Source organism: Lathamus discolor, chromosome 18 (genome assembly GCF_037157495.1).
Source record: "Lathamus discolor isolate bLatDis1 chromosome 18, bLatDis1.hap1, whole genome shotgun sequence".
NCBI classification, from domain to species: Eukaryota; Metazoa; Chordata; class Aves; order Psittaciformes; family Psittacidae; genus Lathamus; species Lathamus discolor.
Window position 1 is genome coordinate 6,637,150 of NC_088901.1, and position 25,420 is coordinate 6,662,569.

A 25,420-nucleotide genomic window follows, 5' to 3' on the forward strand; every position below is an offset into this window, starting at 1 on the left:
CCAGTGCCTGCTGTGTTACTGCGGGCACGTGGTGAGGACCCTGCCGTGGTCTTGGGCATGTGGATAGGGGCAGATCCTGGACTGAGGGGCTGCTGCAATTCCATAGAATCCCAGCATGGTTTGGGTTGGAAGGGACCTTAAAGCTCATCCAGGGACCCTTCCATGAGAGCAGGTGGGACAGGCCCTGTCCCAAGCCCCTCTACAGGTTTCCTGCAGCCCCCTTAGGCACTGGAGCTGCTCTAAGGTCTCCCCTTCAGGAGCCTTCTCTTGTCCAGGCTGACCCAGCCCAGCTCTCTCAGCCTGGCTCCAGAGCAGAGCTGCTCCAGCCCTCGCAGCAGCTCCGTGGCATCACTTAGGGAGCCCGGCTGTGATCAGTGTTCCATCCAGCACCCAGCCTGCATCCTCACCGCAGGTGCCTGGGCACAGGGATGGAGGACACCAGCAGGTCCCAGAGCTGTGCTACAAACACCATCCCTGCCGGAGCCTCTTCCAGCACCATGCCAAGGTGGATTGAGGATTATGGCTGGGGGTACTTAGTGCTGCCTGCGGTGGGCAGTGGTGCCAAGGCAGGAGGTCCCGGTTTCCTGGGGGTGCTCCCTGCCATAGGAATGAGCCTGGGCTCCAGCCACTGCAGCTGGGGTGGGAGGGAGCTGCTGTTGCTGCTTTCCTGCTTCCCTTTCAGCCTCCCAGGGTCCCTTTGCAGTGAAGCTGCCTGGCCCCAGCTGCAGCAGCGATGGCTCCGGGCCCCGTGTTCAGGTGCTGCGTCTGGGCTTGGGTTTACTTTGCCAGTTGGTGCAGAGCAACAAAAGGCTCCATCCCTGCTGCTCCTCATCCCTGCCTGTGCAGAGCTCTGCTCTGCCAAATTCCCTTGGCTTCCAGGAGCCACCCGTGCACTTGCTCTGCAGCGCTGTGCCTTTCTTGGCTGACAATAGTCCCTGGCTGCAAAACCTCATTAGATTAATTGGCCTTGCCAGCTTCTGAACAAGCAAGCCCTTTAGTCGTGCTGGGGCACCGAGGGCAGGGGAAGGAGGGATCTCGGGCTTCCATGCTTCCTAATGCTGTGTATCACAGCTCTTGGATCCATCTGGAACTGGGGCAGCAGCCGGTACCCTGGCTCATTTACCTTCATGACTGTGGCCAGGGTTAAATCAGTACTTTTGGGGTACCAGCCTTTGGGATTGGGGAGTGTTGTGCTGGTTTATTCCCCTAAAAGGGAAATCCCAGTCCCAGATCCACCTTCCTTAGCAGCCCAGCTGCCCCCAGGTGATGGGGAGAGCTGTCTCCTCCTGCTGCTGCTGCTCCCTGGGTTCAGCTTGGCGCAGTGATGAGAAGCCTGGCAGGGATGCTCTAAGATGAATCCTGAGCCCGGCAGATCCCTATGGAGGAGCTGCTGCAGCTGGAGCAGCCTCGGGTCTCTGCTGCACCTTGGGGCCTGGGCCTTGTCCGCAGCCTTTGCTCAGCTCGGGCCCCGCACCAGCGCTGTTTTCCCAGCCCTGTTTAACGCTCTCCGTCGAGGAGGTGTCAGGCTCGGCCGGGTGGGCTGCGTGTCCTTTCCGCCACTGACGTCAGCTCCTCCATCCCCCCTCTGGGACCCGCGTGAGCGCAGCGCTGCCAGCTCGGATCAGCGTTTCCAGCCCGTGCCAATGTCACCCTGCTCCCCGCTGCCAGCACAGGCGCCCTGCTCCCTGCGTGTAGGTGTGCGGAGATGGCAGCTCAGCCCCTGGAAGAAATGGCTGACTCCTTCGTTCTCGCTCTTTCTGCCTTTCCCCCTCCTTTCCTTTCTTCCCTCCTCCCTGCCTTTGCTGGTGCCTACGCGGCTGTGTGGGGAAGGCAGCCTGCTCCCGTGCTGCGGATGGCTTTATCTAGAACTCTTCCATCTGCTCACAGCAGCTCACAAATAACCACGGGGTGCCAGAGGAATTATGGATTTGGAGCTCGAGCTGCTGCAGGCTGGCAGGGCAGCGGCTCCGCAAAGGCCAGGGATTGCATGGAGACGGCTTAAGGCAGCCAGCATGGGAACGGGCCCGCAGCCAGGCAGAGTGCGCTCCCCACCAGCATCTCCTGTCCTGCTGGGGTTGACAGAGCCCCAGAGCCGTGCCCGGCCTTCCCTGCCCGTGACGGCAGAGCCAGCCTTGGAGCCCTGCACCCCTGAGCTGGTGGCACCTTCTCCATCACGTGTTGCTGCAGGGTGCTGGAGAGCGACCCACTTCCCACGCAGAGCAGGCTCTCATCCCGGGAAGCACCGGTGATGCCTCCTGCAGCTCTGGTGGGGGCCGGGAATGATGCTCCACAGCCCGCACCAGGAAATGCCTCCCGCTGCCTTCGGCATTTGGTAAAGCCCTTCGGAGCGGGGCCGCCTTCCCTTCATTTCCTGCCTGCTCCCGCTTCCAAGGAAACCAAATCCCCCAAAGCCAGGGCTGAGGTTTCTCATTTCAATGGAACCCAGAACCAGAGCTCCCGGCCTGGCATTCCCAGCCTGGCCATGGGGCTTAACTCTGCCCCACATTGCCGTTCCTGACAGGGGGGCAAAGGGCTGTGACCAAGGGGACAAAGGCTGCCCAGAGCCCCCAGCTTGGAGGAGGGAGGCTCCTATGGCTTACAGCATGTGCTGGGCAGGGCTGCCAGATGTGTCTCACAGCTGGGCGATGCCTTTCAGCATTTTTCTCCACCCAAGAGCAGAGAAGGCTGGGCCCTGCTGTGGGCTGTTATCCCTGCTGCATTCCCCAAAGGCCTGGAGCAGCCGGGAATGGCTCTGGATGTGCCGCTGTAACAGGAGAGCATCCAGCACTGTGGCGGGGTCCTGGCTTCATCCAGACTTGGCTTTCCTCATCCGTGCTGGCAGGAGGGATCTGGACACAGGTAGGAGCTGAAGGATGCATTCTCCAGCCAGGATGTGGCCCACAATGGCTGTTGGCAGCAGGGAGACAAGCGGATGGGTATGAGGAGCTCTGACCCCTCGATCTGATGTGACACAGGGCTGGGTTTTGGGGGGGGCTTTTGATGCTGGGCTGTCCCCCAGGTGAGTCTGGGGACCCCACGCCTCCACCCATGCCATCCCATCCCACCAGCAGCCCTGCATGGTGCTGCCTTCACCCCCATACTTGCAGCCAGCAGCGGTGTCACCCAGTCCTCGGCAGGTGACCGGTACCAACTGCCTGTGACTAAAGCAGGGCTGGGAATCAATCACAGCACCTCTCACTGCTGAGAGAGGGATGAGGGATGGATGGATGGATGGATGGTCCTCAGCTCAGCCCCAGGACATGGGGGGCTTCAACCTCTGAGCTTTGCCTCTTTCTCCTGGACTCAACCTCAGTGGGGACTATGGGACCCCCAGGTTCCCTGTTCCCAGCGCTGAGCCCAGCCCCATCTCCCTATCTTGATGCTTTGCTGCCATAACCCTGTCACAGCACTCAGTTCTGCTTCCTGACAGGGTGGGCAGGGGCATGGGGGGCTGTGGGGCACAGAGAGGCCGAGCTGCCCTGATTAGCTTTGCCATCGTTAACCTTGTGGCATGGGCAGCAGCGATGGGAATCTCACATCTCATCTGAGCTCTGCCTCCTGCAGCATAAGCCATGTGGTCCTGGGTAGAGCCCCTGTACCAGGAGCAGGGCTGGGGTGTGATGGAGGCAGCACTAACAGCCCCAGGCTGGATGCGGCCCCTCTGCCTGCTGGGTGCCATGAGGATGAGGATGGTGAAGGTTCCCCAGGGGCCGGCTCCTGCTAACAGGATGTGATGGGAGGGGGAAGTGCTGTCGCTTGGGATTTCTGAACCAGGAGCAAGGAAAACAAGGGGGATGTGGAGCTGTTGGAGCCACAGAGATGCTGCGAGGGCTGGAGCAGCTCTGCGCTGGAGCCAGGCTGAGAGAGCTGGGCTGGGGCAGCCTGGAGAAGAGAAGGCTCCTGAAGGGGAGACCTGAGAGCAGCTCCAGTGCCTAAAGGGGCTACAGGAAACCTTTAAGCCCCCTTCATTCCAAACCTATGGCTCTATCCGCAGGCTTCCTGGATGTGGGGTGACAGCACAGGACACACACCCCCCGCCCCCCCCGAAGCCACCCCCATCCCATCACCAACAGCAGCTCCTCGTATCACAAAGCCCTTTTATTCCCCTCATCCCCAATGGCTGTAAACAAGAAGCATCCCCCCCACCTCCCATTGTGAGCACCCACTGCAGGGTCCCCATCACCCCCACGTGCGAGTGCAGCCCCAGTGCAAAGGCACTGGCTGGGGAGCGCTGCGAGGGGGGGGACCCAAAGGCAGCGAGCACTAGAGGGCAGCAGCCCCCAGCGCTGAGCCGGCAGGAGGGAGGTGTGAAAATCACATTGGATGCTAATTAAAGTTAATAAATAAGCGGATGGATGGGAGAAGGGGTGGGTTTGAGACTCCCTCCTGCGAGTGCAACCCCCCCCCGCCCCTAATGTACAAAATAGATTCATTCTCTGATGTAAAGAACGAGGTTGTAAAACAAGAGGTGAATGAATGTCCCCCTTAGAAAAATAAAGTATCATCAATAGATGTAAAGGAAATACGAGGATTCCCACATCCCATATATTTATCATGGCTAGAAAATATGCTTTTCTCTCTTGTCAACTCAAAAAGTGGGGAAATAGAAGAGGAGAAGCCCAAAAGGACAGGGTTGGGAAGAGCTGCCTGATTCCAAGGGGATGAGAAGGGGTCTGACAGGGCCGGGCTGTGTCAGACGTCACTGGGGGAGCAGGAGCGGAACGGCATGGTGGAGGACAAGCACCCGCAGCACACGGCCCACAGCAGTCTCTGGATCTTCTGGTTCCTGAAGGCGTAGATGATGGGGTTGATCATGGAGCTGTAGGTGGTGGGGAGGAGGGTGGCGTAGGTGGAGAGGGCCGGGTGGCTGTGATCCCCCAGCAGGCAGTAGATTGCAAAGCGCAGCCAGCACGAGGCGAAAGTGCCCAGGATGATGGCCAAGGTAGCGATGCCCTTCCGGGTGCTGACATAGTGGGAAGTGGCCAGGAAGTGTCTCTGGACGGCAATCTGGTGGGCATGGTGGGGGATGAACCTACAGATCTGCACGCAGAGCTGCAGCATCACCACAAACACCATGAACAAGGAAACCAAGAGGATGATGAGGTGGTTCTTCGTCAAGGGCTTGACGATGCTGCAGGCAGAGGGCTCCTTCAGGCAGTTCCAGCCCATGATGGGCAGGAGCCCGCAGCGAATGGAGGCTCCCCAGGTGAGGATCAACATGAGGTAAGTCCTGGTCACTGTCCTCTCCGAGTAGGAGGTCGGCGTTGTAGAGGGACAGGTAGTGGTCGATGGTGATGGCCAGCAAGCTGCTGACACTGGCAATGAAGGAGGTGACCAGGAGCCCCATGGTGAGCAGGCTGATCACCTCTGATGGGATGAAGTAGATAAAGGCAAAGTGCAGGATCAAGCCCAACCCAACCAGAAGGTCTGCTGTGGCCAAGCTGCCGAGGAGGAGGAACATGGGAGCCTGGAAAGCCAGGGTGTGGAAGATCAGCACCACCACAACGGCGTTCTCACAGGAGATGGTGGTTCTGGAGATGCAGAGGACAACATCCCACGGGTTCAAGGCAAGGGGTTGCGCCATAGACTCCAAGTCCAAGGAGCTGCTGCTGCTGTTCCAGGCCACCAACCAGCCTTGATGGCCCTCGCTGGAGTTGGGGGGGTTTTCCCCCATCATGCTGGTGGAGAACAAAGGCAGACCCTCAGTACCCCCCACCCACACCAGGACCCCCTGGGTCCCCATGTTGTCACCCCACATCCAGGCAGGGTCTTTCCATAGAGCTGCCCAGTGGTTTGGGTTGGAAGGGAGCTTAAAGCTCATCTGGTTCCAACTTCTGAGGGGACACCAGACCCAGGGTGCCCCCCCCAAGTTGTCCCCAGGAGGGGGGCAGAGTGCTGTGTGTTGAGGGGTGTTTGCTCCTGGAGGGGGCATTTGGTTGGTTTTAATTCATTTACAAGAGAATAAAACCAATATCTGAATAAAGGGGGGGGGGCACAACACATCCCCCTACCCCCTACCGCTCTGCCTGTGGGGGCTTGTGCACTGCACGACTTGGGTGAACACACATGGGACCTACATCCCTCTACTGCCCATCCCCGGGGCGTCGGGCCCCAACTGATGGAAACCCGAACAGCAGGTGAATTAGGTCGGCCCCATCCCAGCCCCGCCATCAGCATCCCAGCGGGGGGAATCCCCCTTTACTCCCTCCCTGGACACATCCCGGTGTCCCCCCACATCCCGGTGTCCCCCCACATCCCGGTGCCCGTCACTCACCTGCTGGGATGCTCAGCCCGGCCCCGGGCGCCGCTGCCATGGGCGCTGCCGACTTATAGTGACCGAGCCCCGCCGGGGGGGGGGCGAATTGGGGGTGATGGGGAAGGGGAGAAGGTTGACTCACCGCCCCCCCCCATCCCCTTTTTCCCTCTGTGACGTCAATGACTCGCCAGAGCCAATCAGCTCCCTGTGAGCCGCGCCGCATAGTAATCGCATCGGGGCTGGAGCAGCCCATTCATAAAAACAGAGCCCCCCCGGCCTCCCCCCGCCCCCGCGTCCCTCCTGCGTCCACCCTTTTCCCCCACCGGCCCACCCGGGGTCCCCCGCCACGTGCATGCAGAGGAGGGGTCGTCCCCTCTGTGTCCCCCCGTGCTGCAGAGGTTTGGGGGTTCCACGGGGTGTGAAAGGGGCGGCCCGTGAGAAATGGGGGTTCCCCCGCCCCAGCACAAAGAGGGGTTCAGCATCCACCACCACCCCCCCCCCCCCCCCCCTTCCGCGACGGCTCTCCCATGAGGGGATGAATAATTCATGGACGGGAGAAGCGGGAAGGGCTGGGGGGGGGGGGGCGGTGTTGGTTCGGGAAGGCGGCTGAGAGCGAGGAGGAGCAGGAGGAGGAGGAGGAGGAGCTGGGGTAAGAGGCGCCCTCACCCCCGGGACAGTGCCGGGACGCTTTCCCCCTCTTCAGTTCCTCGGAGCCCGGCGCTGTGCACCCCCCGGGGGAGGCGGGTTTAGCCCGGCCCCGCTGCCGAAGCGGGACGGGACCGGTGAGGGACCCTGCGGGAGCCCCCGGGAGAGGGACGGGAGCCGGCCCGGCTCGGCCCGGCCCGGCGGGAGCTGTTCGCGGTGCTGAACGCGCCCGGCTCCCACCCGCATCTCGGTGGCCGCCCCCCGGGTGGGACCGGCAGAGGGACCCCCTGGGAGGGGCGGGGGGCCCCGGGCGCGGAGAGAGAGGGAGCGGCTCTGGGGTGCGTGTGCGGTGAGCGCAGTATTGAGAGTGCAGCCTGCAGGCAGCGCGCGCAGTGCGCGCAGGGTGTGCAGTGCGCAGTCAGCGTGCAGGGCATGCAGCGAGCGCAGCGCACACATCGTACAGGCAGTGCACAGTGTGCGTAGGGCACACACCACGTGCGGTGAGGGCAGTGCACACGCAGTGAGCAGTGTGTGCAGCGCACCCAGTGCAGTGCGTGCCCTGCGTGCTCAGGGTGCAGCCGCCCTGGGACAGGGCCTTCCCCACGGTCACGGCAGCGCGCACGCGATGGGACGAGGATGGGAGGATAACGGGGGAGGCACCGCCGGAGCACCCCTCGCCGTGCCCTGGCCTCCAGGGGCGGAGCGGGGCGGGACCAGGCGGGACGGGGCCGCCCCTTCTCGCACACCCCCCCCCAACGGGGCCGCCTCCCGCGGGCGCGCATCTGCCCGCGGCTCCACTCCGCTCTCCCTGCGCTCCGCACCCGACACCTCCCGCCGGGCCATGGCCTCGCTGCTGCGCTGCGCGCTGCTGTGCGCGCTGCTATGGGCGCAGCGCCCAGCGCCCTCCCGCGCAGGTACGGCCGGGGGCGGGGGGGAGCGGGAGGAGTTGGCAGCTTTGGGACAGATGAACTTTTCTGGGGGTTTTTTGCTCCCCTCGCTCCTCAACCCCGCGGGACCTTCCCCCATCTCGATGGGGAGCCCCTTTCCAGCGGTTGGGTCCGGTCTGGGGAGAGGGAACTCGCGGGACCGGAACCCCCACAGTGCTCGGAGGGGTCCCCCAAATGCGGGACAAGCGGGGTGCGGGTGGGTTCGTGGCTGGGGGGCAGGTTGGGAGCCGGCACCCTCCTGCCCATGGTGCGGGTAGCTCCGGGTGGGAATTGTCTTTGACCCCTCCCCCCCCCCAGCTCCGTCCTCCCGCTGCTCGGGGGGGGGCATTTCCACCGTGACGTGTCCCAGCGCACCCCAGGGCCGGGGCTGCCCTCGGCTGCCCCCCGTTTCGTTCCGGTCCCTCCCCACACCTGAGGGCAGGAGCGGGAGCTGCCAGCGTTGGGCTCCAACGTCTGCTCCTGCGCCTGCCACGATAAAAATAACTTCAATCCCAAACCTGCCTGAAACCCTCGTGAACAAAGTCCCACTTCCCCATTGGCTCCCGGCGATGCTGGGGGGGAGACCCGCGCTGTGCCCCCCACCATGCATTGGGTCCACAGCATCCCGCTCCGTGCCTTATGCCACCAGTGACCCCCTTTGCTTTGGGAGAAGGCAAAGGCTTCTATCAGTGAGCATGGCCCTACCGACTGAGGGGGGGGCTGGACGGGCTGGACGGGCTGGACCTGTGCACCCCAAAGGAGTGGTGCGGTGGGAAACTCACTGCATGGAGGGGACGGGGCGGGGGGGCAGCGAGAACGAGGTTGGAATGTTTGGGTGCCCTGGTTTAGTGTGAGGTGTCCCTACCCATGGCAGGGGGTTGGAACTGGATGATCTTTAGGTCCTTTCCAGCCCAAACCATTCTATGATTCTACAGTCCCAACGTGGCAAAAGACTCCTTGGGACAAGATGCGAGCCCTGGGCGGGGGGGATCATGTCCAGGGTGGGGATGGATCTCAGCTGACTCCCAGGATGGTGCCAGCACAGGCGTGGGATGCAGCGAGGTGCAGGCAGGGCCCGGGCACAGCTCCCCACTGCAGCCTCCCTGTGACAGCGCCGTAAATTAATGATGAGCTCCAGGCAGGGCACCTCAGAGCACCCAAGTGACTCACGGCTGGGGCGATGGGGTGAGCCCTGCATGGCCCTGGGTGCTCTGGGTTGCATGGTACTGCCTCTATAGAGATGCTCCGGATGCACCTTCATCCTGGGATGATTTTAATGGGGTTGGTGCTGCAAGAGGTGTCCTTATCCCTCCTGCTGCATCCTAAGGAGTCTTCCTTCGTGGGGCAGAGGGTCCAGCCCCATCCCGGCTGAGGGGGAACGGGTGCTGGCCCTGCCTCACCCCTTCCCCTGGCCTTGGCAGGAGGGTGCAGTGAGCTGGAGCTCTGTGAGACCTGCACGGGCAGCCCCGCCTCACACAACAGCACCGGCTGTGTCTGGGTGCGCTGTGGGACCCCCGAGGAGCCAGGTGAGGGGCTTGGGTTGAGGCTGGGGCACTGAGGGGCACCCCCAGCCCCCACTGCTGGGCTGGGGCCACACTGCTTCCCATGGTCAATGTCTATCTCCTCTGACCCATCCTGGTGCGAGCAGGGAATCCAGTGGCTATGCTGGGCTTGGGATAACTCTGGGAATCCTCCATGGAGATGCTAGTAGAGCAGCACCAAGTAATGGAGATGGGGGAAAATGTTTACAAAGCCATTCTATGGGGATTTTCCCTATGGGAGGTGACCCCCCAGATGGGTTCCCACTCCTGGGAATGAGCTCTCCCCATCCCAAACCCTCACTTGGGTGTTCCTTAGGAAAACCCTGCTCCTCTTCCTGCAGAGAAGGGGAGCTGCGTGCGGAGAGGGGCCGCTGCAAGGGAAACCTGTGTGCTCTACAACACCAGCACCCAGTGCCGAGGTAACCCCACCAGCACCCCCAGACCCAGCAGCACCCTGCTGCTGGGGGTGCCAGGGCTGTGGGGGTGAGATCCCACCCCTGGCACAAGGAAATGGGATGTAGCGATACCCCCTGACATCCTTTTCCCTCTGCCCCATCCTCTGCCAGCGCTGAAGTCCCCCACTGAAGAGCCTCCACGGTCCCATGGCAAGGAGCCAACAATGACACATGCACCAAGTGAGTGGGTCGGGGGGTGCTGGGCTGGGCTGGGGGGTCCGGGTGCCACAGGGGACAGTGGGATGGGATGAGCTGCTTCCCTCCATGTATGAGCAGAGCCACCCTTGGAGCTGCATCCATGGAGCTTCAAGGTACCAGCGCTGTCCCCATTCACAGCACTGTCCCTGTGCCCCCCTGTGCCCTAAGCAATGCTGCAGCAATGGCAGGATGCGGCCAGGGGTGTCACACCCTGCAGCCCACCAGGAACCAGCCCTGCTGGGAAGAGCCATGTCCGGAGCAGGGGCAGGGCATGGAGCAGGAGCCTCTTCCAGGAAGCGGGAACTGGAGAGCGCTGGGCTCATTACAGCCAGTAACCGGAGCCCGGAGCCCTCTGAATTATTGATCCCACCGGGATCCTTTTGCTGTTGGCTCCTCTCCCATGGGCTGCTCCAGTATGGGAAGGGGCTGAGCCTGTCCCTGCACCCATGTGCTGCTGGGGACATCCAACCATCCCTCCCCATGGAGCCACTGGGGTCCATGTGGATCCCGAATCCCCTCTCCTTGGCAGGAGCATGGGTACCCACAGATGCCAACAGCACCCATAACCCCCCATCCCTGATGTCCATTAGGGACCACCAGCACAAGCGCCCCATTGACGGGCAGCCCTGAGTTCCACCCTCCTGGATTCGACACGGCCAGCTTCATCGGTGGCATCGTGCTGGTGCTCAGCATCCAGGCTGTGGTCTTCTTCATCATCAAGTTCATCAAGTCTAAGGACAGCACCTACCAAACGCTGTAAGGCCCTCATGGATGGAGGGGGGTCCCACATGGCGCGAAGTGGGGGTCAGTGGGGGGGGGCTCTGTGGCCATGTCCTCAGTGGTGTCTCCTGTGGCTGTTTGTGCCTATCCCCGTTGTGTTTGGGGAGGATTTTGGGGATGGAGGGGCTCCATCCCCCCTTGCCTGTCCTCTCCATGGTGTCCTCAGTTTGTTGCTGCCTGGCCACATCCTGCCTCTGAGCCCCATAGGGAGGTCAGGGACCCTGGCTGAGCCAAGGTGGGGGGCTCACCCCTGTGCCATGGGGCTCACTGTGTCTAACAGTGGGGGGGGGCCGTGCCCCATCTCTCTTTCTTTGCACGCTGCCAGAGAGGACAACCAGTAGGTCCTGGGTGCTGGTGGCAATGGGGACCTGCACCCTCAGAGCTTCACCCTTCCCTCACCCCTACCTGGGGGGAAGTCGGGGGTGTCGTGGTCCCTCTCCTGGTGTGCATGGGGGGTGTTTCCCAACTCGTTTGCTGTTTTCCTGGGAGTCGTTAGTGCAGGAAGGAAAAGGGGGTCCCCCCTCGTCCCGTCCCGTCCCATCCCCCCCCCCCCCCCCCCGTATGGAGCACCTGGATGGAGCCAATGCACGGCCCCTTGCACATCTGTCCCCTCCCCACCCTGGGCATCCCCTGCCCCATTGCCTCCCCTCAGCCATGGGGCTCACCATAGAGGGGTCTTGCTGTGTGCTTTTGCTGTGCCTCTGTCTTGCTGTGGGGTGTTTGGGGGGTCCCCCCCTGTCTGTGTGTTGTCTGGGGGGTGCGTGCTGTGTGCTGTGGGGTGACGCCTGTAGCTGGGGCTGCCCCAATTAAACTCTGTGAGGTGGCTTCTGTCTCATGTCCAGTGGGGGTGTAGCTGGGGGGGGGTTTACAGTAAGTGCCCCCATCCCTCCTCTTCGGTGCAGGACCAGCCCTTCCCCATGGCTTTGCCACCACACTTGGGTACCCTCCCTGCATCCCACTCCCTGGGGGGGCTGCAAAGGGCTGGATCCTCACCCTGCACATCCCTCCCCACCCCCGCTGGGCAAATCCACCCGGGCCCTTTCTGCTGCCTGCTCTTTGTCCACTGCACCAGGATCTGAGGCCATCGGGCTGGGGAGGTGCTGCCTTCGTCCTCCATGGGGCAGGCAGAGAAGAGGCCAGTGCATCCCTGCCTGCATCCCTGCCAGCATCCCTGACTGCTGCAGGACTGTCCGCCTCCACGGGCACGGGGCCCCACAGGGCTCCACATCACAACTATGCAACTGGCTCTGCCCTGGGGGGCACCAGGGTGGGACCTGTCACCCAGTGGGTGCTCCAGGCTTGTTGCACCCAGCGTGGTAGAGGGGTGCAGGCAGGCACACGGGGCCCATCCAGCCCTAAATCCAAGCCTCGGGGGCATCAGAGGGCATGCAGCCATGGCTGGCAGCAGGGGGACTCTGGCACAGAGGGGACAGAGACCCAATAAAGGATTTTCCTGCTATTCCTGGTGTCCGTGTCCTTGTCACCCATTGTCACCCCCAGAGCCCGAGCAGTGGGTGCCAAACCTGTGCCTGCACTGGGGACATTGGTGGGTGCCTCCTCTGCATGTGCTGTCCCAGTGTGGCCCCTGCACCTCACCACAGACCGAGCCCTTCCCTTCAGGGCCACGGGTCACAGCCCCGTGTCCAGCTCTTGTGCTCCCCGCTGGTGCCCCGGCCACTTCCATCCCTGTCCCTGTCCCTGGGACCCTCCCCAGCCGCTCACCGTGCCCAGGGGGATGCAGTGCGGGTACGGGGGTGCTGCCCGGCCCCTCGCCCCGCCGAGAAGCGGGGACATGCCCCGGGTGCCACCGCTTCCCCTTCCCCTCTCTCCTGTTTCACAATCGGCCCTTTGCAACCGGTGCCGTTGGGCGCAGGATGCGGTGAGGCCGGACCCAAGCCCGGCCGTGGGGAAGTGGAGCGCGACGAAAGGGACCGACCCTCCCGGTGCGAACCGGCCCCGGTAGGGAGCAATCCGGGAGGGAACGGGGCAGCCCGGTGCGGAGTCTCCCCACAAGGAAAGGGGCAGCTCAGCGCAGGGCACCGCCTCTGCCGGTGCTCGGCACCATTCCGGGGGGCACACACAGGAACAGTGATGGAGGGGACAGCCCCACACTGGCAGCAGTGGGGCGTGGGGGGGGGGGGTGTCTCCAGCCCCACACTGGAGGGAGAAGTGAGGGTCCGGTGCCCACTGCAATAAACAGCCACCACATGAGCCCTCCGGTGCCACTTCATTGCTGCTGATGGGGCACAGAGCCCAGCCCCGCAGTGATGCTCCGGGCTCAGCTCTGCCCCCCACCGTGGGGCTGGAGGCTATGCCCTGGGGACAAGGTTGGTCCGGAGGGGTAGGAGAGCTTCGACCCATTGCCCGGGCTGCTGGAGCAGGCGGCCCCACACCCCCCGCTCCTCCGCTGTGGAGTCCATCCAGCCCACGGGTAGCCCATAGCTGCTCCCTATGGAAAGATCACCGTGTCACCCCCTGTCACAGCACGGCGGGCACCCGGAGCTATTCCCTGCTCACCGGTGCCCAGGCTGAGCCGGATGCCACCAAGCTGGCGCTTGGCAAAGGCTTCATGGTGCCAAAGGGTGAACTCGGCGCACGCCTCGGCCAGGTCTTTGGCTTGGAATCCGTCGTACACCATGGTGTGGTTAAAGAGCGGGTTGAGGCTCCGCTTCACCACCCGTGTCTTCTGCCGGCTCACCTTGGAGTCATCTGGCAGCACGTAGCTGGAGCGACAGCAGGGTGAGGGACACACACACCCCACCAGCACCTATGTGTGCCCCCCAAGGGCGCCTTCATCCCCTTACCACTGCACAAAAGCATCCACGGTGCCGCTCTGCAGGGGGACGAGGCTCTGAGCATCCTTCACCCAGATGTGCAGCTCACCTGTGGGTGGCATCCCCCCGCCTACAGGCAAGAGGGGTCAGGGATCCCCCGCGGTGCCCGACCGCCCCAGGCGCCCAAGGGCACCTCTCACCTTCCGAGCCGGCAGGGATGAACTTCAGTGCCAAGTTGAGGCTGCCCCGGCTGGCAAGGCCGTCTGAGGAGACGGGCGTCTGGGGAGGATGGGGCTGTTATGGGGTGTTGTGGATGTGGCGCTGGGCTGGGGCTGGGTGTTGGGGGTGCCTGGCTGAGGGTCTGGGGGCTCACCCGTGGCTGGAGGCTGAACCACTCGGGGCCAGTGTTGTCCCAGTCCCAGGTGCCCAAGGCGATTTCCACCTCTCCCAGGAAGAGGTTCCTGCCCAGGCTGTCGTGGTGCCACACCGAGAGGTTCAGGGTCCGGCCCTGCAGGTCCCTCTTCTCCAGCTTGTACTGGTGTGGGGGACACAGGCAGGGTGAGGTCACCTCCCCTGCAGCCATGCATCCCCCCTCGAACCAGGGACACCCCAAACCTTGAGGGTCTCATTGAAGATGGGGTCCAAGCTCCTCTTGCGCACCGTGGTCTTGCGCTTGCTGCGGTTGGACTTGTCCGGCAGCAGGTACGTCTTGATGTACCTGGAGCCAAGGGACAAGGTGAGGATGCACCAGGTACCCCCGCAGGCATCACTGCTGGGGGCTGCTGCAGCACTCACGGGTCTGACCGCTGCTTCTTGGCCTCGGCCAGCTCCCGGCACCGCAGGACATGGACCTGCAGCTCCTTCCTGGCTGGGTCGTAGCGGAGGGAGAACTGGACACAGCCCCTCACGGGCACCCTGCCCAGCTCACCCTCGCTGTACAGGCTCATCAGGCTGCTGCTGAGCTGCGGGGGGACAGGGTGAGGGGGCTGCAGAGGTGACCCCCTCATACAGATACAGACACAGATACACATACACATGCACATGCACACACACATACACATGCACATGCACATGAATATGCACATGCACACGCACATACACATACACATACACACGCACATGCACACGCACATACACACACACATACACACGCACATGCACATACACATGCACACGCACATACACATGCACACGCACATGCACACGCACATGCACATGCACATACAGATACACCCCCACCTCCTGCCCCGTACCGTGGAGGAACTGAGGCTGGACACGGAAGAGCTGGTGCTCAGGAGGCTGCTTCGGGGTGCGTGGCCATTCTGTGGGGACACCATTGGGGGGGTCCCCAGCCCCTGGCAATGCAAAGCAAAGAGGGGTGAGGACCTCCCCCTGCAGCCCATCCTCAGTGTGGGCTCCTGAGGGCACCCAGCACCCAGTAGCATGCTGACTTTGCACCCCCAGACAGCCTCCTCAGCCCCATAGAGACCTATATAGCCCCATAGACACCCCACCACCACCCCCGTCCCACTATCCCACCTCCCCAGCACCAGGGTCATAGCATGCAGAATGGGGCTCCTCCTCATCTTCCTCTGTGCTGGATGTGCCCAAGGGTCTCCCATTGGCTGTGCCACCTGCAAGGGAGCGGGGTGGATTGGGGCTCCCCCATGGATAGGAGAGGGGGTCCCCTCTTTTGGCAAGAGGGAAGTGAAGAGATGATGTGGGGCTGGGAGGGGGCAGGGGGCTGCTGAGCAGCGCTGAGGGGCTCCAACCCCCCCCAAGCGCAGCACTGGTGCCCCCATCACAGGTACCTGGCTGGGCTGGGATATGCTGCTCCCTCACGGGACTGTCCCCCTGCTGCAGCAGCCCTGGCGTCCCCTCCAGAGCTGGGGCTGCGGGGCTGGGCTGCGGGGTGGCACAGACATGGTGACAATGGGCACACCTCTCCCCACCTTGCTCCCCTCTGGGTCCCTGAGGACATCACATGTGGGACATCCATGGGACACCCCAACTGCAGCACCCTCCTGGGTGACACCGCAGCCCCAGGGCTACGGCATCAGGGTGACCCAGGCATTGACTGAGCCCATCATCAGGGCATCAGATACCCCCTGCCCCCCAGCCACCAACCTGGGGCGTTGCTGCTGCCTGTACCTCTGTAAGGGGCCTGTGAGGAAAGGCCATCATTAGCTTGTCTCATTAAGGCATGAGGCTGAAGAGCTCCCTCCCTCGTCCCCACATCCATTTATAGGGGCCAGCAGGGCCACAGACACCCCCCCCCCTTGCGTGGAGGACAGACAGACACCAGGACAGCGGACAGACACCAGAGCCACCCCCTTCACCGTGGGCTCTGCTCCCACCTCCAGCCCCGCCAAGGCACCCCAGGGTACCCATAGGAGCTCCCACTCTCACCTCTCCTCCGGCTCCCCCACACCATCATCATCCTCCTTCTCCTCCACCAGTGGCTCAGCAATGGCCTCCAGGCTGGGGCCATGCTCCGGCTCCCCTGCTCCGGGCGACATGGGGGACCTCAGAGGGATGGACATGGCCCCAGTGTCCCCCCATCCTGTTCCATCCTATCCCATCTCACCCCATCCCATCCATCACTGACCTTGGGGCTGTCTCCTGCGCCGGATGGAGGCACGGACGAGGTCGGAGCCCAGGTGATTGTGCCGGTGGCGCTGGGCACGGGCATCACAAAACCAGTCCCCAGTGAGGGTCCACAACTGCGTCAGGTCTGACACCGACTTGCGGAGCTCACTGGTGGCAGAGGCAGCGTTGGGCCCCCCCACACTGCTGCCTTGGACCCCATCCCCACCATCCCCATCCCCACCATCCCCATCACCACCATCTTCATCACCTCATGGAGTCCCCAGGACTGGTTCAGGGTTGGGGCCCCCGATAGCATCACCCGATGGGATGCTTCACCCTGGGCTCAATGGGTGCCTCCATCCCCAGCCCGCCTGCTCGTGGGGGGTTCAATGGTGTCCCCAAGGGTGACACAAGCAGGGAACCCCGCCTCACCTGATGCGCCCCTCCTCGCGCTGGCGCAGCACCCAGTCCCGCCGCAGCACCTCGGCGATGGTGCGGCGCTCCTCCTCCGTTAGGAAGCTCAGGTCCAGCAGCACCTCAGCCCCCAGCTCCATGGTGGGGACGGGGGCACCCCTGGGTGCTGGCCTCGGTGGGTGCTGGGATGTGGGGCACTCAGTGCACTTGGCGTGCACCAGCGATGCCAACATCTGGAGAGAGACCTTGGGGATACTTTGGGGTGGGAATCATCCTGACCCTCTGCAGAGAGATAGGGAGAGCCTGGCATGAACACACTCACATTGCACCCCAAAACACCCCCAGTGGGGACAAACTGAGGGTGCCAAGAGCAGGAGCAATCACATGGGAAAGCTCAGGGAGCTCCTCCTGCTGCCAGGCCTTGTGCCAGGATCTGCCCATGTTTGCCAAGGGTGTTTGCCCCGGCCCTGCTGCTTTCCCACGGGTCCCCTCTGATGCCGCAAGGGGTAAAGGGGGCTGAGGCCGAACCAGGCTGAGACCGGACTCAGCTCGTGACAGCTCTCAGGATGTCGGCTGCCAGGGGGGCTCGTGCATCACCCCACTGCTGCCCTTCCTGTCCCCAGCGCTGGGGAAGTGCTGCCCAATGAGGGCAGGATATTGCAGCAGCAGTGGGGCAGGATCAGTCCTGTCTCCCTCCCCCCAGCCCCCTGGGGACCCTCCAAGCACCCACTGTCACCATGGGGCTTGGACACCAGTGGCCCCAGCCCTACAGAGGGTCCTGTCCCAGCCCCACGGGTGCCCTTATTGAGCCCTGTGGGTCCCCAGCCCCATGGGTGCGCCTCCCCCAGCCCTGGGGAGCAGGACTGGCGGGTCTGCACAGGGACAGGTAGAGACCCCCTGGACCCCTCCCGGGGCCTTCTCACCCCAACCCGTGCCTCCCAAGGAGCACCCCCATGTCCCCGTCCACCAAGAGACACCCCAGTCCCACCCCACCACATCTCATTGTGCTGCCAAGGACACCTCAATCCCCCTCTCCACACCCCCGTTGCCCCCCACGACCCCCTTCCCCATCCCAGTGTGCCCACAGTACCCGCGGCCCCTTCCAGGAGCACCGCCCCATGTCCCTACCCGCACCCTGCACCCAGCACCTGGGCCGGGGGGGCTCGGACCCGCACACGCACGTTACCGGTGTCACTGGGACGATGCTGCCGCCTGTCTCCGGTCACCGGCCCCGCTCGGGGGTGTTCCCCCCCCGGAACTGAGCGGCACCAACAGTGGGTGCAGACGGCAGCACCGGCAGAGGGTGCTGCATCCGGCCCCCCCGCACCAGTCCAACCAGTCCAACCTCCCCGTGAGCCGCGGGGGGGGAGGGGGGGACCATCCTGCTTTGCAACAGCGAGCTGCGATGGTGGGGATGGACCATGGGGGGATCCAATGCAGCCCCCCCACAGGCAGGGTGAGGGGAGCCAGACCCCCAACTCTCCCCCCTGCCCTGCCATGGTGCACTGGGCTGGAATGGGCTGAACTGGGCTGAACTGAACTGCACTGGGCTAAATTGGGCTGCACTGGGCTGCATTGGGCTGCCCCATGGGTACCCCCAGCCCCACATCTCCTATCCCATGGGTACCCCCCAGCCCCGCTCCCTGTGCTGAAGCAGCCCCAGCCCACAGGAGTAGGGGGTTGGTCATGCTGCACCATCGCACGTGGAGGGCACGAGGCTCCATCGCACTGAGCTGGTTCCCTGCAGCACATTGGGATGGATCCCACTTCCCGGCCTCCTCCCTGGCTCCCAGTAGTGGCCTCCCAGTCTGGGCTGTAGCAGAGGGAATGAGGAGCAGGATCGCATGTCCCAGCCCCCGGGCACAACCAGGTGCTGAGCGTGACTGTCCCAGCTGCTTCCATGCAACCCGCAGCGTGGTTCAGATGGAGGGAGGGGCTGTGCAGGATTGGATCCAGGTGGTGCTTGTGACATGGCTGCTCCGTTCCATCCCTGAGCCTTATCCACAACCCCATTCCTGGCTGCTCTTCCCACTCTGCACAGCTTTGGCTTCTGGCTATGGGATGGAACAGAAACGTAGCTGCAGCAGCAGCATCAGTGCAGTGCTCCACAGCCCAGCTCCTGCGCTCCCAGGCCAGGCAGTGGTATCCTGCTGGGAGCAGGGAACACAGGGCTGGATCTGCACATCCTGCCTGGCTCCTGCTCCTGTGCTGGCAGGGAACCGAACAGGGAAGCCAGGGCAAAGCCCCTGCTCCTCCCAACCCAACCACAGTGGCACATCCCTGGCTCCAAGAGATGCTCCCTGCAGTGGCACTTGGGCCCCTCCTGTCCCCAGACTCCATTCCTTGGGGCAGGAGAGGAATGGGAAAGGGGGAACATCAACGCTGCTCCTGGCTGAGTGCTGGGAGAAGGAAGAGTCTTGGAAGCACTTGGAGACATCACAGAAACGAGTTTATTCCCCCCTCAGGATGCTGAAAGCACAGAAGCAGTTTCAGTATCAACAGAGGGATCCGGTGCCCAGCAGGGAGCAGGAGAAGAGAGGAGGAAATGACTGGAGAGCAACTGCAAGGCCAGAGCTCTGCCTCGCAACCACAGGCAGAGGGAAGGTGAGGGACAGCGGGAAGCTTTAACGTGGCTTGTGCAGGGGGGCACTGCAAGGAGCCAGTGGTGAGATGAGAGGAGCTGCAAGGAGAGGATGCTCCTCATCCACCTCCTGCACCAGAGGAAGCAGCACACTCCCCACACAGTCACAGTGACAGGAAGAACCCAACCAGCCCAAATGCTTTGTGGTACCTCAGCTCTGGGCTTTGGTGTTCCCTTTGGATGCCATTCCTTCCATCTCTGCTGGTGGGAGCAGGATGGCTGCAGAGCCAGGACATGCGTGTAGCGCTGCCCTCCTCCCCAGCAGCCTCCATCCTGCTCCGAGCCCATCTGCTGCTGCTTGAGGAGTCTCCATTGGAACCCAGCTCTGGTTCAAGCACGAGGAGCAAAGGAGGTGGGGAATGGCACTGAACATGGCTTTGGGAGTGCCAGGAGCAGGGAATGTGGCTGCAGCCCCACTCTCAGCTCCAGGTCTCAGCTTTGGCAACGCTCGCATTGATACCACACTGACCCCACGTGTGAGACACTGAGACTCGAGGTTATTGCTACGGTGTAAGAGGCTCCAGCCCTGGGGCCAGGGGCTCTGAGCACATCCTTGGCAGGTCACTGAGGAATCACTCACATCAAGAGCAGAGCAAAGGACCAGCCCCTCCTGTTCAACCGGCTCATCCTGGGGTGCTTTACCAGAGAGCGAGGCAGGGGAGCTGGGAGACACCTCCAGACACCACCCTTTCCTCACAAGGCTCTCTTTGATCAAGAGCTTGGCTTCCTCATCAGCACCAGGCCCAGTACCCTCGGGCTTGCTCTCCACAGGCTTGGAATGACTGCACAGAGCAGGCACCAACCTCTGCTTTGGCTCCAGGTCCATGCAGTGAGGTCTGAGCATCTTCACCCACTCCACAACAGCCAGTACCAGGTGACACACAGTGGAATGCTGAGGGGAAGCGGGTCTGTGAAGGTGACTGAGGAAAAGGAGGAAATGCAGGGATGGAGCAGTCAAAGAGGGGTTCCCACCCCTCCCATAGGGCTGGAGAAGTTGGGAAAGCTGTTTTCTTCCCTCTGCAGTCTGGGGGCCCCGCTCAACTGCACATCACCCTTTAGCCACACGTGTGTAACAGGCTGCCTGGCTCAGAGCCCCCCAACAAGCAGCATCTGAGGCTAGAACCTCTCCATAGGAGACCTGGAGCTATCCTCCTACTACCTGTCCTGTCCCATCCAGGGCTTCAAAGGGCCATCAGCCCCTTGATGCTGCCAGAGCAGTATCTCTTACATCAAAGCCAGTCCTGCAAAGCACTTCAGAGCTTGTGCACCACCCTGGAACCAGTCACAAGGAACCCAGGGCCCCAGTTTAATGCTGCAAAACCCAACCAGAACATGGGCATCTTCCAGTCCCTTCACCTCTTCTGTTAAGCTCTGATGGCCTCAGGTCTCAGGATGCTTTCAAACCCCTACACTGAGCCTCCCAGAGACATGTACCTGCTGCTCCAGCCGCCTCTGCAGGCTCAGTAATGCTGCAACACACAAAGGACAGGGGAGCAAAGGGAAGGAAAGTGGCTGGTGAGCAGTGTAACGACAACCTGAGCTGCTCAGAGCCCAGGGAGAAGCAGGGATGCTCTGTGTTCTCTGGCACAAGCTAAAAGGGACTCAGCAGTAGGCTCCCAGCTCTGCAAGAGGCCATTGGAAGTGTACAGCCTGCCCTGCACTGTACCAAGCCAGTGGATGGACTTTGCTGCCTTCCTGGGCTCCCCAGCAGGACGGGATGAACTGGCCCTGCCACAGAGTGTTCCTCAGAGGAGCATCAACACCTTCCTGTCACCAATGGGGTGCTGTGGCACCCGACATCCCCAGGAGGAACCCCACACCTCCACCTGGAAATGTGCAACAGGGAGACAACAGCTCCTTGGTGGAGACTGAGGAAGCATCTGATGACCTCTGCCCAGAGGAAGCAACTAGAGAGAACCTTACAAGGGGCATCTTGTGCTCCAGAACCAGGAGGCAGGGTTTGCCTTGTGGCTGTATGTGGTGATGAAAGAAAGGTGCCCACACCTCCCTCTCCTCTCCTGGCTGCATCCCTACCTACCAGGCTGCAGCAAGAGAGAGAGTAGGCGGCTGTGGAAGCCCTGCTGCTGGGAGATGCCACCAACAGAACAAAAGGAGGAAAAGAAGCTTCAAGAGGAGCTGTTTACAATGGAGCGAGCTGCCACCTTCCCTGGAAAACTCTTCCCAGAGTGCCAGGCCTCCACCTCGCTGCATCAGTCACAGTCTCTTCCTTTGGGTGCCCATGGGATGGGGAGTTCAGAGCTGCCATCACCGCAAATGAAGAGTGAGAACCACGGTCACAATCACCCCCAAGAAGAGGACAAAGGGCAGCCAGGTCTTCACAAATCCCCCTATGCTGCAAAACAGGACAGAGGAGAAGTGTTTAAACATGGGAAATGAGCAGAGAAAGACAAAAGGGAGCTTCCAGCTTCAATTGAAGGCAGAGACCAGCACCTTTCAAACCTGCAGACAGGAGCAGGGACAGAAGAGCACCAAATATGAAGCCCTGTTACAAGGGCTGACTGCTGCTGTATTTAATCAAGACAACAGAGAAACCAGTAACCCTTGGAGACAAGCTATGCTGTGACCTTATGTTCTGACCTACCCCAGCCAATGGACAACACAAGGGGGGGATCTGCTTTAGTGAGCATTTCCCAAATTCCAAGTGCCATAAATGAGCTGCCAGATACAGTGTTTTGCAAGCAGCATCTGGGGCACTCTTGGTTCTTCTCCTAAGAACTGGCAGTGACAGCATCAGCTACCAGCAACACCCCCACATGTTGTGGGGGAGAGATGGTTCTCCCTTCTCTCCAGGACAGGCTGAAGCTTTACAGGGCTTGGAAGAAGGAAAGAAACAACTCCTGTGACTGCTGAATCAGGCTGCTCCTCCACTCACCTCACATACTTCCCATAGAGCAGGGAGAAGAAGCACAGTTTCACCATGTTCCAGGAGGTGCTGTTATCGTATCTCATCAGGTTTAAGGCCAGAGCTACGTGAGAATGGCAGTTATCACAACAGAGGTTGTGCTGGAACACAGAAAGGGGCACAGCATTAGAAACCCTGTTCTTGGGGCTTCCCTCCACGCACAGCCAGGACATCATCACTAGAACCATACCATTCGGTGCTTGTACTCCTCTGAGGCATCGTGGACAGCCGTGTCCCAGGCATTGGAACCGGTGGAGTATACTTTGCTGGGATCCAGTTTCCAGTACCTGGAAGTATGAGAACAGATCCTTTTGCATCACTGCTGCACCTTCACAACTTCCTGCTCTTCCCAGCAGGAAGATGTTCAATGAACTTAAGAGAAATTCACAGCCTCAAAAGTCATCAAATCCCAGCCTGGTTTGGGTTGAAGGGACCTTAAAGCTCATCCAGCTCCAACCCCTGCCATGGGCAGGGACCCCTTCCACTGGAGCAGCTTGCTCCAAGCCCCTGTGTCCAACCTGGCCTTGAACACTGCCAGGGATGGGGCAGCCACAGCTTCTCTGGGCACCCTGTGCCAGCGCCTCAGCACCCTCACGGGGAAGAGCTTCTGCCTAAGAGCTCATCTCAGTCTCCCCTCTGGCAGGTTAAAGCCATTCCCCTTGGCCTGTCCCTACAGGCCCTTGTCCAAAGCCCCTCTCCAGGTTTCCTGTAGCCCCTTTAGGCACTGGAGCTGCTCTAAGGTCTCCCACTTAAGGAGCCTTCTCCGGGTTGAACCAGCCCAGCTCTCTGTCTGTCTCCAAGCCCCTGGGGCACCTCTGTAGCCGAGAGAACGTTCAGATCTCTGGGGCACAGACAAAGCTCTGGACTGTTTTCACATCCCAGCATAGGAAGCCTTCTGCCATTCAAAGTGTAAACCTGCTCTGACAGGCACACCAAAGCCCAGGCACCTCTCTAAAACCCATTAAGCAGGTTAGTTGGTTAGTTTGATAAGAACCAACAGGAGCACTTACTTCACTGGCTTCCCAAATGCCATGTTGTCTTCCTAGAAAAGAGGAAAACCATCTCAAGAGGATAGAAGGCAGCACAAGATCCATGACATGCCTCTTGCTGGAAGCCCATGTTCCAGCCCGCCACCACTTACTGAGGAAGCTGCCACGTTGCCTCAGCAGCCTGTCATTTGTGTGTCTGGATTTAGGTTTCAATTGCTTTCATGCTCCTGGGCACAAATAAATTTATACTCTAGACATCTAGCTTTGTGGTAGAAATCCTTTGTTCCCTAACTGTTCCTTGTTTTCAAGTGTTAACACTTTGTTAAACGTCCCAAGTTATTCAGAGTATTAATAATCCCAAATTAAAACTCCCTTACTTTCAAAATCCACTGAACTATAACCTTACTGTTAAAGTCCACTGGACTACGAAGCAGCTTCGAGGATTAGCACACACCTGGTGCCAAGCAGCACGATTGTTACTATGCTGAGGAATTTGGAAGGCGGCTTTTACTCCTCATGTTACTGTAATTATACCAGTGAAGGTGAGGAGGTGCTCAAGCACAGCTTCTGCTTGAGCACCTGCATCCATCGTTTACCCACTGAGCATCCATCATCTACTCACTGAGACAAAGTACGGCCCCGCAAAGTCCCGAATGACTCCAGTGGATGTGCAGATCCCCATGTGGCCGATGATCGGGAAGAGCCATCTGTGGAGGCAAGAAACAGCCATCACCTGAGGTATGTGCCCCCCAGTCACACCGAGGGCATGCGACTGCTGCCAAGAGCACACCCAGCCACATGGCACAGCACAGACAGGCCCAGTTAACACATTATACATGGCTGAGAGCTGGCACAGCAAACCAGATGTAAGCGCCCCAGGCAGAAACCAGGGATCCTGGCTCCAGGAAGAGCATTCCCTCCTCTAAATGGTCCCGTTGGTTCCAAGACTTTCTCCTCCCCACCTGTGCAAGGGTTTACCCGCCAGAAGGCACGGCTGGATGTAACACTGCTACAGTGCTTCAGAGGGGACACTTCTTCCTTCTCCTAACTCGCCTCTCAACACTCTTTCAAGTCTCCAAGGATGCCAGGAAGTGTCAGAGGGAGAAAACAGAGCTGTTATTGAGTATAACACTGACATTCCTGCAGCAAAACCGTATCAAGAGGAAGATGCCCCTATTCATCAGGGCATGAACCCACAGATACGATGCCATGTGAATGACAGCAGGACAGCTCTCTTCAGCAGTTGCAGCGGGAAATGAGGATAAAAGCTTAGGAAAAGTAGACCAAGGTGTGAATCTTAACTGAAACCTCACTGAAAAGAGGTAAAACCAAAGCTGGTTTGTGGCCGGATGGGAAACAGCAACAGGGAAGCTGCAGCTTCCCCTCACAAGAAGGTTCAACAGTGCCATTCCCAACCTTGGCACCCGCACACCGCGTCTTGTGCCTGACTTTCCACTCTGGCTCAGCCAACACCATCACCTCACCGGCACCGGCGGGGAAGAGGAAGGACGAACCCGAGCCTCCTCGCTCCCGACGCCGCGGTTCGCGCCTGATTTGCCCCACAGCCGGAGGGAAACCGGGAAGCTCCCCCGGGGCCCACAAGGCACCTCCTGACCTGTCACGAGTGACGCGCACAGATTCCCAGCAGCCCGCACCCAGACCCCGTTCGCTCCCGCTCCCCGCCCGCACCTCGGTTACCGGTGACCCCGGTGCCGGCCCCGCACTCACGTGAGGACGGGGATCGGGGTCCACACCACGCAGTACGGGAAGCGGCCGCGCTCCGCCTCCAGCCCGGCCCCGGCCCCGCCGCCGAACTGCTTCATCTTGGCCTCCGCTTCCGCCATCCCCGGGCGTGGCCCTGCCCGCCGCGGGCCGTCACTTCCTGGAGACCGCGCTCGCTGCCGGGCACGGCCGGTAACCAGGAAGTGCGCGGCCCGGTACGTGGGGGGCAGCAGCGGGCCGGGGGCCGGGACACCCCCGGCCCTCGGTGCGGCTCCGCGGGGCTCCTCCGTAGAGCCAAAGGGGGAGGGAGGGGATGAACCCCTCGGAGGGGACCGCAAAGGGCAGGAAGAGCATCTACAACGGGAGAAGCGGGTTAGGAGAACAACCATTGCTTTGTTGGTTGGATTCACACTGCACGGGGAGCGGAGGGAGAAATGGGTTTGTCGCAGGGGTCACCCACCAGGGACAGTGCGCTGCAGGAGGGGGAAGAAGAGGGAGGATGGTCCCTGGTCTCATTGTGTCCTGCCGTGCGTTCCTTGGCTCATGCCCTCCTAGCACGGAGCCCTG

The 25,420-nt window shown here is 61.3% G+C and overlaps 4 protein-coding genes across 9 annotated transcripts; 1 reads left to right on the top strand and 3 right to left on the bottom strand.

Annotated features, from left to right (window-relative positions):
• Window positions 1–4,585: 4,585 nt before the first annotated feature.
• Window positions 4,586–5,677, bottom strand: GPR3 (G protein-coupled receptor 3). Its single transcript, XM_065697473.1, is given in 2 exon segments — window positions 4,586–5,260; window positions 5,262–5,677. Coding segments are annotated over 2 exon segments (984 nt in total). The 3' UTR covers window positions 4,586–4,692.
• Window positions 5,678–7,666: 1,989 nt separating this feature from the next.
• On the top strand, window positions 7,667–12,234 carry CD164L2 (CD164 molecule like 2). The gene is made up of 6 exons (XM_065697474.1): window positions 7,667–7,815; window positions 9,249–9,353; window positions 9,710–9,787; window positions 9,935–10,003; window positions 10,612–10,777; window positions 11,874–12,234. Exons 1-6 carry the CDS (start codon window positions 7,743–7,745, stop codon window positions 11,878–11,880), a joined length of 498 nt encoding a protein of 165 aa, XP_065553546.1. The 5' UTR covers window positions 7,667–7,742; the 3' UTR covers window positions 11,881–12,234.
• A 775-nt stretch (window positions 12,235–13,009) lies between these two features.
• Window positions 13,010–17,899, bottom strand: SYTL1 (synaptotagmin like 1). 6 transcript variants are annotated; one of them, XM_065697543.1, is made up of 15 exons: window positions 17,765–17,899; window positions 16,597–16,860; window positions 16,184–16,332; window positions 15,985–16,078; window positions 15,703–15,739; window positions 15,387–15,480; window positions 15,115–15,209; window positions 14,829–14,930; window positions 14,371–14,537; window positions 14,191–14,293; window positions 13,949–14,110; window positions 13,776–13,854; window positions 13,606–13,705; window positions 13,319–13,524; window positions 13,010–13,250 (listed from the first exon to the last, which is right to left on the bottom strand). In XM_065697543.1, exons 2-15 carry the CDS (start codon window positions 16,809–16,811, stop codon window positions 13,111–13,113), a joined length of 1,743 nt encoding a protein of 580 aa, XP_065553615.1. In that variant the 5' UTR covers window positions 16,812–16,860; window positions 17,765–17,899; the 3' UTR covers window positions 13,010–13,110. The 6 variants fall into 6 exon arrangements, with proteins under 6 accessions (XP_065553615.1, XP_065553614.1, XP_065553613.1 ...); XM_065697542.1 differs by having other exon boundaries at window positions 13,776–13,869; XM_065697541.1 differs by having other exon boundaries at window positions 15,387–15,546.
• Window positions 17,900–19,005: 1,106 nt separating this feature from the next.
• TMEM222 (transmembrane protein 222) lies at window positions 19,006–25,015 on the bottom strand. The gene is made up of 6 exons (XM_065697814.1): window positions 24,860–25,015; window positions 23,754–23,838; window positions 23,153–23,184; window positions 22,333–22,429; window positions 22,113–22,243; window positions 19,006–21,572 (listed from the first exon to the last, which is right to left on the bottom strand). The coding sequence occupies exons 1-6, from the start codon at window positions 24,973–24,975 to the stop codon at window positions 21,485–21,487; spliced, it is 549 nt and encodes a 182-aa protein (XP_065553886.1). The 5' UTR covers window positions 24,976–25,015; the 3' UTR covers window positions 19,006–21,484.
• Between the last annotated feature and the right edge of the window lie 405 nt (window positions 25,016–25,420).

Bases quoted from the DNA above. Each gene is read 5' to 3' on its own strand.
- CD164L2 (XM_065697474.1), top strand. From the start codon at position 7,743: ATGGCCTCGCTGCTGCGCTGCGCGCTGCTGTGCGCGCTGCTATGGGCG. The intron at 9,788-9,934 runs GTAACCCCACCA...ATCCTCTGCCAG, and splicing joins CACCAGCACCCAGTGCCGAG to CGCTGAAGTCCCCCACTGAA. The intron at 10,004-10,611 runs GTGAGTGGGTCG...GATGTCCATTAG, and splicing joins AACAATGACACATGCACCAA to GGACCACCAGCACAAGCGCC.
- SYTL1 (XM_065697539.1), bottom strand. From the start codon at position 16,811: ATGTTGGCATCGCTGGTGCACGCCAAGTGCACTGAGTGCCCCACATCC. The intron at 16,079-16,183 runs GTCAGTGATGGA...CGCCCGGAGCAG, and splicing joins GCGCAGGAGACAGCCCCAAG to GGGAGCCGGAGCATGGCCCC. The intron at 13,251-13,318 runs GTGAGCAGGGAA...ATCTTTCCATAG, and splicing joins CCGGCTCAGCCTGGGCACCG to GGAGCAGCTATGGGCTACCC.
- TMEM222 (XM_065697814.1), bottom strand. From the start codon at position 24,975: ATGGCGGAAGCGGAGGCCAAGATGAAGCAGTTCGGCGGCGGGGCCGGG. The intron at 22,430-23,152 runs GTAAGTGCTCCT...TCATACTTCCAG, and splicing joins GCATTTGGGAAGCCAGTGAA to GTACTGGAAACTGGATCCCA. The intron at 21,573-22,112 runs GTGAGTGGAGGA...CCTGTTTTGCAG, and splicing joins CTCTATGGGAAGTATGTGAG to CATAGGGGGATTTGTGAAGA.